Source organism: Chaetura pelagica, unplaced genomic scaffold (assembly GCF_000747805.2).
Source record: "Chaetura pelagica isolate M959 unplaced genomic scaffold, ChaPel_1.0 scaffold7, whole genome shotgun sequence".
NCBI lineage: Eukaryota > Metazoa > Chordata > Aves > Apodiformes > Apodidae > Chaetura > Chaetura pelagica.
The window spans coordinates 1,607,216-1,620,850 of NW_009953920.1; the positions used below are offsets into that span (position 1 = coordinate 1,607,216).

The window sequence follows — 13,635 nt, forward strand, 5'->3', positions numbered from 1 at the left end:
GTAGCTGGGACTTCACCTGCAGCAGGACCGGTTTGCAAACGCACCTCCAGCAGCCGGAGGGAAGCGAGCACTAGTGCAGGAAGGAAAATCTGCCTCTTGGGGCCGCTGTGTGTCAGTGCCTCCCTTCAGGCACCGATGCCTGGAGCATGTCAGGAGCACCCCGGGGGCTTTGGCATCTCCAGGCTGGTGCCTCACTGGGCAGTTTCTCCTCCTGCAAGCGGTGGGCGATGCACGATTCTCGGGGTCACTTACATCTCTGCCACTGCAGATGTTACTCAGGGGAACTGCTCTGATCTGTCTTATTCTTCTATTGCAGTTGGATCTTTTCTTCGAGAGGTGAAGCTCTCTCCAGTCCTTGCCCTCCACTCCCCAACAGGAGAGGAGCTGAGGAAGGAGTGGCAGGCCAAAGGCAGCATGGTAGCAAAGGGAGTGAGACCTTCCCGTCTACTGACTTTGAGTGTCCTTATTTCTGGGCATAAGCCACTCCGTAGAGGCCCAGTGCTCCTCACCTCCCGATCAGAAACACTCTGAAGTGTTTCGAGGTGCACGTCATTGATCAAGGCAGCTCACATCACGACAGATGCTGCAAAACATGAGCCAAGGCATGCAGGCCGTGCCCAGGTTTTATGTAGGTCTTCATGGATCATTGGCCAACTTCTGTCAGTCAGAGCTGAACCCACCCTTTCTGTAGGAGCAGAGGGCAAAAACATGAAGACACTCAGTTCACGTAATGGCTCTTCTGGATATTCTCAGTGCACCACAATTACCTTTGGGACACCTGGGTACCTGGAAACACAAGAAACTTTCCTCTGGCGTGATAAGGGAGCATGACAACAGCCACCCCAAGGATTGCTGTGGGAGCACTCGAGCCACCAGGGCTTTGGAACAGGCAGGAAGACCTTAGCAAATGAAATCTTGAATGTAAGCCACTGCTGGCAGTTCCAGGGCTTCTTGAGCTCATCTAATGTAACAACAATGAGAGAATTTTATTGCTGTACAATTAAGGAGAAAACACTAACAAAAAATAGCCCTATAGCTCTTCAGGCATGTTTTTGAATAAAAAATAATTATCATCAAGGCTACACAGCAAGGGGGATGAGAAATAGGCAGCAGCACTACGTTTTTCTGATTGCCACTGTATTAATATTTAACAATAACTTCAGTCATTTCCTTGAAGGATAATTTTCTTAAATAAACTTTTATCTTTAGTGTCTAACCCTTTCGCAATATTTTATTCTTAGACTGATTTCTGGGGGAGAAAAAAACGACAAACTGCAACAAAAAGCAGATTTATAAAAATATACAATATCTTATTAGCTTCTGGGCCCTCAAGTGCATTCATCACATATTTAAAACAAACTTGAGCTCAGCAAAGCCCAATTATAATATCTCGCTGGGCAGAGAAATTAATTAAACAGCTGAATGATAAAGACCCCAGCAGCAAACTGAGGATTTAAAATAAATAAGATTTTATTTATTTTTTTTTTAAGAAGAAGAAGAGAAAGAAAGAAACCTCTAGCACATGTTCAAACAGTAAGGCAAGCAATCTTTTCAGGAGTGCAATGTGCTGTAAATAAGGCTCCCTGGCAGCCGAATGCAGTGGCAGCTCTAGCGTGGCTCTCCAACTTTGTGATTTGCTAACGTGCAACACACGCACCCCTTTTGAACCAACTTCAAATAACCCTGGGATCCCAGCAGTGCAGCTCAGCGACTGAACGAGAACAACGGCAGAACTTGTCAGGATTTAAGAGCTTTCAGCAAAACCCTTCAATTGCAGCCAGTATCCTATTCCATAGAAGGATATCAATTATAGATAGTGACTTGCTTTAGCAGGGCAGTCGGTACTGTCAGACGCTAGATAGACAACCATGAAGAATCATGAATCTTTCTATTAACTGTAAAGAGGGGGAAGGGAAGGGATGGATAGGTACTATAAATAAGGCAGAGCGTCTGAATGGTTTAACACCTTACCTTTCGGTGTATGGATCATGACAATTTAACCATGTTGAATTCTAAGTGGCATATGTTGCTTGAAAATAAGAGCTCCTGCACCAAAATAATTTCAGTGTCAGGTCCTTCTGGGTGGGTCAACAACTATTCTTTTATGTAGCTTTTCAGTTATTTATTCATAGCAGTCCAGGTTCTGTTCATAAATTCAGTCAGAAAACACTGCTTCTTGGGGCCTAAGCATACTTTCACTGGGGCCCACATTTTACACTAATAACTGCAGGATTTTGCTAAAGAAAGTAATGCAGAAAAATGCCATCAAAAGCTGGCTATTGTACCCAAGATTGCAATTTTCGCTCTAAAGCTACAGCACATATTCAGACACAGATTATATTTGTATCTACCATTTCATATGTGCTATACCACGCATTACTTTATAATGCAGAAATTGCTAGAATCTGATTCACATACAGTTGATTTCAAAGCAAACTGGGTCCCATCATTCCCAAAATATAGCAAAGCTATCCACATGTGACAAAGACCAGAATATTCACAAATTCCTATTTACCTCTTTCAAAACACATATATATGCGTTTCTGTGTACACCCTATACATAATGGGAATAATGACATCCATAATGTCAGTGTGTGCATTGCATATTGTGTAAAAGCTCTTTGGAGTTCTGCTCAACCTGGTGCAACTAGAATTCATGCTGAGGTACCTAACCTTTTAGGAAACAAAACAAGCAGCTAGGTACATAGTTCCTTCTTTTCACTGAACGCTGCAGTGCCTTTAAAATGCCAGTGCTTTTGGATGCAAGGCTTGGATAACCATCTGTTCTAAACCATTGCAAGTTTTGGGTCTAATACCTTACTAGTATTGCATGGCTACAAACAGCAGCTTTTATTCCCCTGGAAAAACCCCCACATTCATTAGAAGACTTTTGGCTAGCCTGTATATATCCTGACAATTCAGCCTTACCAGGATGTACAAGAATGCTTTTTAGGGGTTTTTTTCTGAACTCTGCACTTTATAAATTTCCTCTTCCCAGCTGAACTTCCAGGTAACTGGTTTAGAGAGTTGTGCCAGTGAATGAATACTCTAAATACTTCCAAGTCAAATATACAAATGCATTTTCTCTTCCACTGAATATATAGCACATGCCACATACTTAATGAAGTGGGTGACAAGGAAAGGGTTTCTTGCAATCCTCTGTGAAGGTCTACAGAGCTCACTCTTAGCTTCACTATACAGTTCACTTGACTACCCATAGTATAGGCAAGTAGGTATGTGTACACAATATGATGTAGTATCAAGTGTATAGTGCTATCCCAGCTTCTGAACACTGACTGCAGTTCTCTGCTCATGCTAATTGTCCTTTGAGTGCCGGAGAATATAGGGAAGCCAGCAGATGTTATCTGGATGAGTCTTGCTAGGGAAAAATTTAAGCCTTTAATTGCCTTTCCCCATGTCAGGTGACCCTCCCTTGATGATACCACAGCACAGTAAAGGCAACAAACCAGCGTGGTTATCTATACTTCTGATGTCCCAGACAACAGTCCAGCATGTCACTTAAAACCCCGCTTTGAGCTTGGCTGAAGCAAATGAGGCTCTGCTTAGTCTGCTGGCAAGCTGGGAATCACCCGCAGAGCAGTAGTGCATGCAGCCAGGAGAGTCAACATGACAGAGCTCTGCTGCAAGATGGGAGGGTTAATAGTGTGATCCTAGCTACAGTCCTGTCTGTACACAAGCTCGCTCAGGTACCTCCAGAGAGCACCGAGCAGCTCGATGGGCATGGCCCTGCAGGTGGAGGGTGAGGACGTCATGCCCATATCAGGGCCACTCCTTCTCTTGTGTTTGAGCAGCATCTAGCACTGTGGCACTCTGGGCTTGACGAGGCCTCCAGCTGCTGCTGCAGTGTAAATATTACTGAGCAAAGGATGCACTCATGCCACTGAGACACATATTATCTGTGCCTGGTTCAAGTGCACGTATGCACAGGCCAGCGCAAAGACACCGAGGTAAGCGCAGTTATGGCAATTTGTACCTACTTGGATTTACCCACTAGTATTTGGGTAGGAGGCACACATGAGCCGCATCAGCGGGGAGATTTTCAAGGACCAAACTGCTGCTCAGGGCCTGAGAGACTTCTGCTGGAGTCACACAGCTAAGCAAAACTAAGACTGCCCTCCTGTGAAGCCCTACCGAGACCCAGGCTTCATTTCCCTAGTTGCTGCAGCTGTACATCAGAAAGTTGCAGCAATCAAGGGCAGACAAAACGTGGGAGAGACAGACCGGGGTGAAGAGTGAGACTTTCAAACAGAGTTAGATGTCTAAAACCCTTTGCAATTCTGGACAGAAATAACTCACTCAAGCCCCCACAGCAGGACTCTGCCAGAGCAGCAAAAGAAATCAGAAACCAAGGTCCCATCACTGAGTCACGCTGATTCTTACAGCCTGATTTATACTACTTGAATGTGATGGTTATGATGATGATGATGATTTTATTGTCTTCAGAGTATCGAGTCAGGATTTGACCTCGTAATCTGAAATGCCATCATAACAGATCTGAATCCTGAGCCCTGCCACAAAGAAATCCTTGCATCACAGAAACATTTTTTATCTGCCTTCTTTATGTCTAGAGAAACCCATTTCAGATCTTGGCATCATGCAGAAACATAATACACTTTTTTCAGAGCAGTCTTGCTATTGATCCTTACAGTACAGTTGGAGAGTCACACCAGAAACAACAAATGCATTAAACAAATCCCAACAACCAAACAATCACGCTGTCAATTTAATTCACCTGAAACTATAAAACACTAGCTATTAGCTAAAGGCACAGTGGAATGAAATTAAATTTTTATGTCTGAAACTTTCAAACAACTTATTTCTTTTCTTCATTACCAAGGGCACTTTTATTCTGGATTTCTCTTTTATTTCATACATTTTGGTGTAAATTATTTATCATTATCACTACGACCATTTCTGAATATTGAGACAGGATTGCCAGGCATCATAAAGCTTCAGCCCTATAATTATTAGCAAATCTAATGACTGTGCCTGTGCAGAGCCCCAGATGATGCCAACTGGTCTGTTCGCATGACGGACACTTGATCTTTCAAATGTGTCCAACCCTTTACAGCAACCGTTCGTATGGTATTTTTCTTCCCCAAAAAATTATTATGACACTGTGAGAGTCATTTCATCTTGGCCTACTAAAATGTTATGGTATTTTTTTGTGCAAAATGTGTCCAAAAGACTCTTTTACAATGTCACATTTTTGCCATTATTTTGGTTTGTGATAGTCATTCATTTATTATTATTGTTATTGTTACTACTACTACCTAACAACACCAAGAAACTGAAAACACATCTTGATGAATAACTGCAACACGAAGAGGCTCTCACATTCCAGGAAGTAAAAACTGGCATCGCTTTACTGAAGTCAGTTTTGAGGCATTCATTTAACATTTTGTCATGTTTGGAAATACATGGTAAGGGGTTTTAATTTATTTTTTCATGAAAAAGTGCATTTTTGAACAAGATACTTCAGTAGGATTGGCCACATAATGCAACAGATTTTGTATGATTTCTAGGAGAGCATTAAACATTTTTCTACAATAAATATGCTTCTGACACACAATGTGCTGAAGATGTTCCTCTCTAATCTGTACTGTGAATTCCTTTTTTTTTTCAGAGTATTTAGATGTGTTCTATAATGCTGGAAATTAAAGAGAGATGCTGCTAGCTAAGGAGAGTGGAAATGGGGGGGAGTGTACATGGCAGGTTATATTCTAGAGTTTGATCATTAATTTTGTAGCTTACAATACTGCAAAACAGTTGGAGAACTGTTAGAGAGGAAGAAAAAACAAGGCAGATACAACTAATATTTGGAGTAGCATAAATAAGAGCACAAAATTCGCTTTTGCTGGACAGACTGAAATAACTCAAGTCTCCAGGTATTTAGCCAAATAATCAACTTCAGTTTACATCACAACAGTAAACTGATACCAAAAAAACCCTTAGGGAAGGGGAAGTATTCCCCTTGCCCATTTCTACTATTACAGTCCCTTTTGGGGAGAAAAAAATCCAACTTGGCTAAAGGTTAATAATAATTCATGTCCAGCTTACTATTACTCAATAACTATCAAAGTCTCTAACTCAAAATAGCATTTGCTGGCTTACAGGATCAGAGCCATTACAATCTCTATTGAAGACTTTATTGAATTTTACACTAAGCTTTAGCTGACTGAACAGGTCAAGAACTGTGGCTCTGAGTTTTCTTTATTCTCAGAAACTCATAAGCCCTTCTCCAGTTTGCAGTGCTGTTACCTAAGAAACTTGACTCAGCAGAGGGTCAGAGAACACGACCTCCATGAAAAAGGTCACGTAGTTTTAAAATCCGGTTCCTGAATACTATTAACTTACATGCACTAGCTGTTCCTGCGTGTCAAACTCCCTGGAACAGCCTTCCCAGTGGCAGTTTGTCTCGTAGACTACTTCAGGCTCCTGTTTGCTTTCATCTTTGTCCCCTTCCTCTTTTACTAGGGTCATTCCTTCTGGCTGTTCCTGGAGAGAGGAGAAAACAGGGGTGAGAAGAGAGGAAATTCTGAAACTGAGGACGAAGAAAAGTCAATTATTTCAGCACTACAAGGAAGATGGGGGTGGGTGTATAGATTATTTTACACTCGGTTCACTCTAATACTCCATTCTCCAAAACATGAATTCACTCCCAAGACAGAGGCTCTGACTCTCATCTGCCCCAAGTCACTGTAAATCAGGAGTCACTCTACTAAAACAAGTGGCATTAACTGGTACAGGAAGTACAACAAACGAGACTGGAGCCCAACACTGAAGCCTCAGTGCAGTACTCTGCCAAGACCTGATAAAAGTCCGTGTGGCAGCTGAACAGACAACTTGTCCTCAATAAAGACCTGGATGTCCCTGGTTTGCTTTCCAGCGGCAAAGAGAGGGTTGAGCACTCTCTGACTGACCAGAGGCATCTCTCCATCAGCCTTCTTCCTCTCTGCCCTCGTTCTGCACCACAGCCCTGTCACCCAGCACTGCGTGTTTAACTCTTCTTGCCATGAGCTGAGGCTGCCCATCTGTGCACTGGATGAAGGGCCATACCAGGGCAGGAAGCCTGAAAGCACATGCCACAGGCGAGGTGCATTCTCCCTCTGGCAGTGAGATGAAAGGCTCAGGACTGTTATCAGCTCACCATACCTGCACGCTTCCTGCTCCTGGGCTGGGGAGCTCCTCGTCAGGCTTTATCTTGGAGCGCTTGTTGTGCATGGGATCTCCAGTACTGCTCACTGCAGATTCACTTGTGGGCTTATTCTGCTGCAGACAGGTGTTTGGTTTTTTTGTTCCCCAAAAGAAGACAAAATTAGACTGTGATAAACAGTAGTGCCAAACAAAAATATGCAGCATCTGCTCAGCAACTTTATTTGGTGAAGCTACATTGTTAATTATATTGGATATGCAATTACATTGTGCTTCAATTACATAGCATTAACTTATGGAAGAGCTGCATCACTCAACCTTGTAATGGAGCAGGGAGGGAACAGGAAGGGGGGCATCTGATGTGATTCCATCCCCAGGGAGGGGTAGGAAGAACTTGATTTTCCACATAATGATGACTTCAGAAAGGCAACTTTGAAAAGCAAAATCACTGTGTACTTTTTCAAATAAACAAAAGAGAATTATTTACTTTTTAACACTTGAAGGAAAGGTTTTGCACTTAACATGAGCACACAAGATGAGCTCTTTCATTGCATTTGCCATTATAATGGTGGATGGGAAGAAAAGTTTGTGTAAGGCTCAGCCAAAAAAACATAGATGAAGTCCTGGATTCTCCCAAGTCAACAGCAAAACTATTGCTGACATAAACAGGGCAGAATCTTTTTTTTTCCTCTTGCTGTGCTAGACTGAACACCATTATCTACACGCGCAAATGGATCTTATAGGAATCCAGAGATCTTTTAGAGATATCTGAACTTGCATGGACCCCACAAAAAATCAATATGTTTCCTACAGCAGCATGCTCTGCTTCTACATTTGTAAAAGCTAGCCAGGAGATAAACAGCTCCCAGACTGATAAATAACCTATCCTAGGTCATCTGGAAACAAACAGCAGTAGTTAATAACAGGCAAACCATGAACTGTGATAAACTCCACATTAGGGCCTGATTCATTTACTGCATATCCCCCCAGCTTTTGGGAAGACACCTTGGTTTATTGAAATATTAATTTAAAGTCAGTAAGTCCAATTTGGCACAAATCACAGAAAAAAAACGTTCAAACCTCTGCACTTTCTTTCAGTTGTTCTGGTGCTCGCAGACTGAGTTACTCACACCTGCATCACAAGGTGAAGTTGCTAATCTTTAACGTGTTAGTGTTTTGATGAGTCTTCCCCCTTTTTCTTACTCCCCATCTCTATTAAGTTCCCGTGTCAGGTTCAGGAGTGGCAGTTTGGAATGAGAAGCTGCTGCAGCACACTGAAATATTTATGAGGACTAAAAAGCAAGCTACCAATCAAGAACCACACATACACTCCTGTGATTTATAATAAAGAGACTGCAAATGCTATAGCTGCAAGAAAACTGTTATCGAAGGGCCTCGGTGCCAGTGGTGATTAATTGCCACCGAGACATGTCATTTATTTTATTTTTGAACTAATGAGGTGCGAAGGTTTCTTTTGTTGTCTCTCACCTGTGTGGACTCAGAAGGTCCAGAGCTGACCTGGACAGGGTTCAGGACACTGGGGATGCCAGGGATAGGTCTCTGGGTAGGAAAAGTTGGAGCAGGATGGATGAGTGGAGGGCTGTGTCCAAAGGCTGAACCTAAGGTTTGCTGACGACTTATAATTTGCTGATGCATTTGCTGGAGGGATACTGGTGTAGGAGGGTATGTGAAACTCAGAGCAGGGCTGAATTTGGGAGAAAAAAGGAGGGAAAAGGAAGGAAAAAGGTGAGGGTCATTACAGTAAGGAACCGTCCAAATTAAACCTTTAAAATATATTTGATATATTTACATTAATTGAAGTCAGGTCCCTCCCTCTCTCCCCTTCACATCTTTCTTGGTGTTCCAAAGGATGATAAATCCTGGTTTTAAATCCAGAGTTGGCTTGGATTTACTAGTGAGTGCAAAAATGATACAATAAGAAAACAAAAGATTTTTCCCTAACAGTTACCAGGAAACCACCGAAAGCCGACTAAAATAAAATTCAGAAAAACCGAAATAAAAGGCAAGCTGTTCAATAACAGCTATTTATTGCAATAACAAACTTTATATAAAGAAAAAGAATGGGTGCCTACATGCTTTATAGTATTTTTATTGATAATGCAGTTCCCCTATGTTCACGTGTATGAAGCAGTTCCTTTAATCTTGGCTCAGGCTACGCTCTTTCATATGTCTCTAGATCTTATTACAAGAGGAGAGAAAATCAATTGGTTAAATGTGTTCTGAACACCATGCTTGTCATATCACTCATTTGTTTGCAAAGATGGAAAGCTCAGTTCATCCAGAATGTCACCTAAAGAATTTCCATCAGCGCCGTTTGGTTACAGAAACTGATGGATTAACCTTTCCCCTCTGAAATTGGTGATCAATGAGTTTCAATGTAGAAATATTCCAATGGGAAAGCACTTCTCCTTCTTCCAGTTAAACAACATTAAATGACTATTAAAGTCCATTATGCATGCTAATACCTGTCATCACTTCATTACTTCACTGTATTTCCCAGACTACAGTGACTTTGGAGGAAATTGCACTGCCACCTAAGGACATATTTTGTGGGTAGTGCCAAAGCATTCTTTGTGTCACACTTGAGAAATAAATGGTGTGGAACTAAATCTTCACACATACACATACGAGATCCTCCTGTAAACATTTGCCATTAACTTATAATCATAAAAGAAAAAAAGAAAAAAGAAAAAAGAAATAAGTGTATTATTCTTTTTTTCTTAAAAAAAACCCACAGTTCAGAAGAGCTGTGCACATTTAAAACATTAGGCCTTAAAAGACAAGGGTGCAGGCATAATACCTTTTAAGAATCAAGGCTTTTTCTAATGTCAAAAGGGTGGATTTAAGCCAAATTTACAGTTTGGAGTCTTAATTGCTGTTGCTGTTAAGTGTATTAACTGCAAATACTGTGACACAAAAAGAGCTAAAATAATTTCAACCGTTTTAAGTAATAATTCTATGGAAATTCTGTGTTCATTAATTTGACTATACATTTTGTCTGTTTTACTACAATCCATAAAGAGACAGCTTCAATGTGATTACATTACTATTATTCCTGGTGAGAACTCTGCATTACAATAGTTTGCCCATTTAGGACAGAACATCATTAAGAATACTCTGGGAGGATTTTACTGGTCTTTGAGGAACTCTCTTTTCATTTTGCATTGTATTCTTTTTAATAAAGGGAGTCAGAAATGTAGTGAAAACAGTAATTGTTCACAGCAAGAGTTAGAGAGAAATCAGTAATAATATTCAGTTATTGCAGCTCTATAGTCCCTGCTAGTGTTCCTGTAAGCAACCATGAATGATTACAGCACGACTCAGCTAAGGTAGCCACTATGGATGATTGATAGGACATTAATCAAAAGATGCATATCAGGCTCAGAATTTGTTCACAAGCTTTCTTCTAATAGCTGATTTCATGTTCACTGAGCTCTATGCCAGTTTGTTCAATTTATTCTTCAGTGTACAAGCCATTCATCAAAGAACACAATGATTTAACATCCTTTTTCCTTTTTTAGTGAACAAACATTACTAAGTGTAACTAGTCTGGTCCGTTCATTAAAAACCATGCAATTACAGTGCCATACATGAGGCTGAAACAATGCCTCTTTACTATACCCCAGCATTTTTTTCTTCCATGTAGACACGGTGAGTTCATCTCACACACTTCAAACAGTACAAGGCACCACCCTGAAGATGTCACCAAATACACCAAGAGCAACAAACACAACACAGAAACCATTTTGATGCAGTATTTTATTTCTCTGTGAACAGTTAATACCTAGGACATCTTTACACTTCAGCTGAATCACTTTCAAAGAAAAAAAGAAGTGGGCTGATTTCACTGGGAGCTCCATGCACATAGCACCCTTGGAAATACAGGGTAATGTTGTTTTTTTTTCCTTTCTAGGTGTTTAAGCATGCACAACAAAACCTAGCTTTGCAAGACAAGGTTCAAAACTTTGGTAATATTACTCGGATACTACATGGTAAAAAGATGAACTTACAATTCACCCACAAGACATGACTGACTTAAGACCTCAGCTCAGAGATGTAGATCACAGAACAATCATGGTTGGAAAGGACCTCCAGGATCATCAAGTCCAAACATAAAAAAAACCAACCCAAGAAATAAACAAATAAAACAAACAAACAAAAAGCAACTAAAAGACACAAGCCACCAAAACACACAAAAAATCCAACAAACAATAACAAAACTCCAAAACATCAAACAAATAAACAAAAACAAAACCACACGATACACATCCCAAAAAACCCCACAGCACACAACCTACAATCTCAGCCCCTAGAGCATGCCCTGAAGTTCCTCATCTACATATTTCCTGAATACATCCAAGAATGGTGACTCAACTACCTCCCTGCCTGACCACGCTTTCAGTAGAGAAATTCTTCCTAATATTCAATCTGAACCTCCCCTGCTGCAACTTCAGACCATTTCCTATGGTCCTGTCATTATTCACATGGGAGAAGAGGCCAACACCCACCTCCCTGCAACCTCCTTTCACGCAGTTGTAGACGGCAATGAGGTTGCCCCTCAACTCCCTCTTCCAAACTAAACATCCCTAGTTCCCTCAGCTGTTCCTCCTATGACTTGTTCTTTAGACCCTTTACCAGGTTGGCTGCTCTTCTCTGGACACATTCCAGCACCCCAATGTCCTTCCTGTAGTGAGGAGCCCAGAACTGAACACAGTACTCAAGGTGTGGCCTTACCAGTGCCGAGTACAGAGGCACCATCACCTCCCTACTCCTGCTGGCCACACTATTCCTGATGCAGGCCAGGATGCTGTTGGCCTTCTTAGCCACCTGGGAACACTGCTGGCTAGTGTTCAGCTGGCTGTCCACCAGCACCCCCAGGTCCTTTTGTGCTGGGATCCTGCTCATCACTGCTCTGTGATTACAGTTAAAATGAGCACCTGCATTTAACATCCAATTTTTAACCTATATAAAGCAAGAGCACAGGAGATCCCTCCCAAACAGTTCAGGAAGGGCAGGAGGAAACTGCTGTGATCAGAATATATTTTCATCTCATTTGGAGGCTGTTGAGGTGTCATTGACTAGAAACTTGGGAACTTAGATGTTGAAAAGGAACCTTTGACCACAAGTAGGAAACAGACTGTAGGAGCCACCAGATGTATGCATACAACTTGCATTTAATGCAGCTCACCTATATTTACAGGAGTTTGGCAATATTTTCCAGCACATCCATCCAAAGACAGGAAAGGACTGCTTATATAGGGTTATTTTTGGTCAAGCACCCCTCCTTCATATTCTCAACCCCATGCAGAGCAACACATGGCAATGTGATGATGTGTCCCCAGTGGCAAAATACTTCTGTAACTAAAGGACAAAAGTAGCTCTGCTTTAACAAATGCAGAAGCAAGTTTCACTGGCCTGCAGTGATGTGCCTCCCACCAGTACAGGGCAAGCGCTTAAACATTAGATAAGCATATTTGCTATTCCCCTCCCTATATAAACCAGAATGTCTTCCATCAAAAGGACAAATTTCACCTCACAGAGATGTCCTCTTTACCTACACCTGCCTGAACACCGTATGATCCTTCAGAAGGAGGGTCCTAAGTCAGCCAACTTTTGTTCAACTTGCAAGCAAGCAAACTTATAGGGTACAGGAGGAGACAGACATCACCTTAGCTAGTGGCTCTTAATGGAAAACAATTCCACCAGCAGCAGATGCCTTAGGACACAGCTGGACAGATGTGCTAAGGAAAGGAGGGATCCTTACTTCTTTAGTACTTCTCTTTTGTCCTGCGCTGAGTAGCAAGGATTGAGTCTGAGGTACCAGGATTTTCCTACAGAGCTTGGCAAGCTGCACTTAATTCTCTCTGCCTCCAAACATCTCAGACTGAAATGAAAAGGACATTGTGAGAGAGCAGAGGAATAGCCAGCACAGCAAAGAGGACTACTTAGAAATGGTGACACCGGTTCAGACACCAGGGTGCTTTCTTATACAGCTCTGATAGCTACTTTCAAATAATTGTCTCCGGCTGTTTCTGGAGAACTCTTCATAAGGCAAGATGACCTGGATGGGTTTAACGTCACTCACATACAAGATGCCATCCCAGGGCAGCCTGGATGATTTTTCTGATCTGAAAAGATCAGAAGATCTGAAGAGAACAGAAGGTGGCAGGTCTTTCTCAGCCTTTCAGAAACCATTCAGGTTCAACAATAAAGTTTATGTTGTGGGCCAAAAAGAAGACAAAGAAATCAAAGCTCAGTACATTGCTGGCATGGAACGTTCTGTTGGGAAGGGGAGACCTGGGTTCCTGCCCTCCTTCCCAAAGTTTTTCATGCACTTTATTCAACAACTCTTGAATGCAGGATGTGTGAAGAATCCCCATAGCCCAGAGTCCCCTCAGACCCCATGGAATCCCTCTGCCTTGACAAGACAGCCATATG

The 13,635-nt window shown here is 41.8% G+C and overlaps 1 protein-coding gene across 2 annotated transcripts in view; it reads right to left on the reverse strand.

Annotated features, from left to right (window-relative positions):
• GLI3 (GLI family zinc finger 3) overlaps positions 1-13,635 on the reverse strand; it is a 195,044-nt gene that overhangs the window by 30,450 nt on the left and 150,959 nt on the right. Inside the window, exons 7-9 of one of the 2 annotated variants that reach the window (XM_010001524.1) lie at positions 8,665-8,881; positions 7,177-7,290; positions 6,379-6,519 (exon numbers count right to left, since the gene is read on the reverse strand). In XM_010001524.1, coding sequence (XP_009999826.1) covers positions 6,379-6,519; positions 7,177-7,290; positions 8,665-8,881 — 472 coding nt within the window. Of the gene's footprint in view, positions 1-6,378; positions 6,520-7,176; positions 7,294-8,664; positions 8,882-13,635 lie in introns of both variants that reach the window. The other variant, XM_010001523.1, reaches the window with a different exon arrangement.